This window comes from Camelina sativa, chromosome 18 (genome assembly GCF_000633955.1).
Source record: "Camelina sativa cultivar DH55 chromosome 18, Cs, whole genome shotgun sequence".
In the NCBI taxonomy this organism is placed as follows: domain Eukaryota; kingdom Viridiplantae; phylum Streptophyta; class Magnoliopsida; order Brassicales; family Brassicaceae; genus Camelina; species Camelina sativa.
In genome coordinates this window covers 15,762,747-15,765,054 of record NC_025702.1, presented here as the reverse complement: position 1 = coordinate 15,765,054, position 2,308 = coordinate 15,762,747, and the positions used below count along the sequence as shown (strand labels likewise).

Here is a 2,308-nt window from a genome sequence, read left to right as displayed (position 1 = left end):
GATTTGTGGTGATGATCTTGATCTTTCAGATAGTTTCTCTGTTGGTGGAATCAGGAGTTGATATTAATCTCCGGAACTACCGTGGACAGGTATAATAAAGCTTTTGTCTTTTTGGTTCTGTACATTGTTGTTAGATTGATTTTTAAGTAATCTGAATATAAGATTTTTGGAAGCAGACGGCTTTGATGCAAGCATGTCAACATGGTCATTGGGAGGTTGTTTTGATTCTGATTCTTTTTGGTGCTAATGTAAGGATTTTTTATCAACTTTTTAATATTGTGATGTTCTTTTCTTTTTCTAACTGATTGTGATAACAAAGTATGTCAGGTATTGGGACAATGATTTGTGTTTCTTGATTGTACGGGTTTGTAGATTCACAGATCAGATTACTTAAATGGCGGTACTGCTCTACATCTTGCTGCTCTAAATGGTCACCCTCGATGTATCAGGATCTTGCTTTCGGACTATATACCAAGCCTTCCCGATTGCTGGAGCCTCTTGAAGAATAATAAATCCTCAATTGCTGGTTTTGATCCAAGGTAGAATGTGTTTTTTTTTTAAAGCTAAGCTAGTGGTTTAGTTACATGATTAGTTGAATGTGATTTATGTTCTTTGTATGTGTTTTGCTGCTTTTGCAGTGCTCTTCACGAAGTGATCAACAGAGCAGCAGATGGTGGTATCACACCTCTTCATGTGGCGGCTTTGAACGGACACATAGAGACGGTGCAGTTGCTCTTGGATTTGGGAGCTTCGGTTACTCAGGTCACTGTGGAAGATGGAACCACAATAGATCTTATAGGTTATTATCATATGTCCCAATTGATTAACTTTGGTAATGAATGTAGAGATTCTTTCTTTAAGCGAAAAACTTAATTCTGTAGTTTGTTTTTCGCTTTGGCTCTTTGGTTTTTACATTGTAGGTGCTGGGAGTACAGCTCTTCATTATGCTTCATGTGGTGGAAACACGCAGTGTTGCCAGGTATATACACATGCTTAATCAGACAATGTTATGTTTCACTTAGATCAGATATGAATTCATTTGGCATTTGTTTTCACAGCTTCTGATCGCTAAAGGTGCCTGTTTAGCTGCCATGAACTCCAACGGGTTTGTTCTTCTCTCTATTTCTCTGCCTGCAAAATCCTGCCTGATATAAACCGCAATGTCTTTATACGTTTGGTGTTTTTTGGTTTTAGATGGACTCCATTGATGGTTGCTCGCTCATGGCACCGCAACTGGCTGGAAGAAATCCTGAACCCAACCACAGAGCAACCACAAAGCCATCCACCAAACGTCCCCTCTCCTTTCCTCTGCCTTCCTCTAATGAGCATTGTCAAGATTGCTCAGTATGTAAAAACCCTTTCTCCTAATTGAAACACTCAATGTGAATGCAAGATTCTTTGAGGCTGATTGGTGTTTCTCCGTTTGTGTATTTCAGAGAATGTGGCTGGCGAGAAAATGATTGTAACACTCCATGTCGTGACCCTTGTGCCGTTTGTTTAGAAAGAAAATGCACTGTAGCCGCAGATGGTAATGTAACGATTTCTCAATACCAAAATTTGTTCTTTCTTAGAACATCATTGAATTGATTGTTGTGTGTGACATTAACAGGATGTGCTCATGAGTTCTGCACAAACTGTGCATTATACCTAAGCACCACAAAATTAACATCGTCAAAGACATCACAAGCCACACCAGGTTCAGTCCCGTGTCCTCTCTGTCGCAACGGCATTGTATCATTTACCAAACTTCCTCATACAACAAGCATAACAACAACAACATCATCATCAAGAACAAGCATCTCTTTGTCCTTCTGCACTTGCTCCTCCGATGTCTTAGACACAGCTCTCCTCACTAACCCTCACTACAGCTGTAGACCAGTTGTGTCAAGAACCGGTTCTCGAATTCCACAATCCGTTAGATCATCATCGTTTCGGTCCCTTAGCTGCAACCGGTTTCCTCCAAGACTCTGCCTCGGGGGCTCAGACGTGGATGAACCTCAAAGCCGGTTAATGGGTGGATCATATTCAAGATCTAGTTTACGGTTCAGGCGATCGACGTCGCAGGTTGAAGGAAAACGTTCTTGGTTCTCTGCACTCAACCATTGTGTTACAACCGGTGGTAGTGCTTGCTAACTCAAAACGCAATTGTCGTTTTTTTTTTACCTTATTATATATTTTTGTTCCCAGTTTTTTTGGGATAAAAGAAAAAAAAAATGCTAATTGATTCTGTGAATGCTGTGGTAAATTATTCATTTTGTGGTAATTCAAAGTGTTGTAATAATATAATTAATTTGGCGCTGCCATTACA

General features: G+C 39.9%; 1 protein-coding gene across 1 annotated transcript; it reads left to right on the top strand.

Moving 5' to 3' along the window:
* Window positions 16–2,308, top strand: LOC104763549 (E3 ubiquitin-protein ligase XBAT32-like). Its single transcript, XM_010486906.2, has 9 exons — window positions 16–89; window positions 177–248; window positions 373–539; window positions 639–799; window positions 921–979; window positions 1,059–1,105; window positions 1,195–1,344; window positions 1,437–1,528; window positions 1,610–2,308. The coding sequence occupies exons 2-9, from the start codon at window positions 186–188 to the stop codon at window positions 2,131–2,133; spliced, it is 1,263 nt and encodes a 420-aa protein (XP_010485208.2). The 5' UTR covers window positions 16–89; window positions 177–185; the 3' UTR covers window positions 2,134–2,308.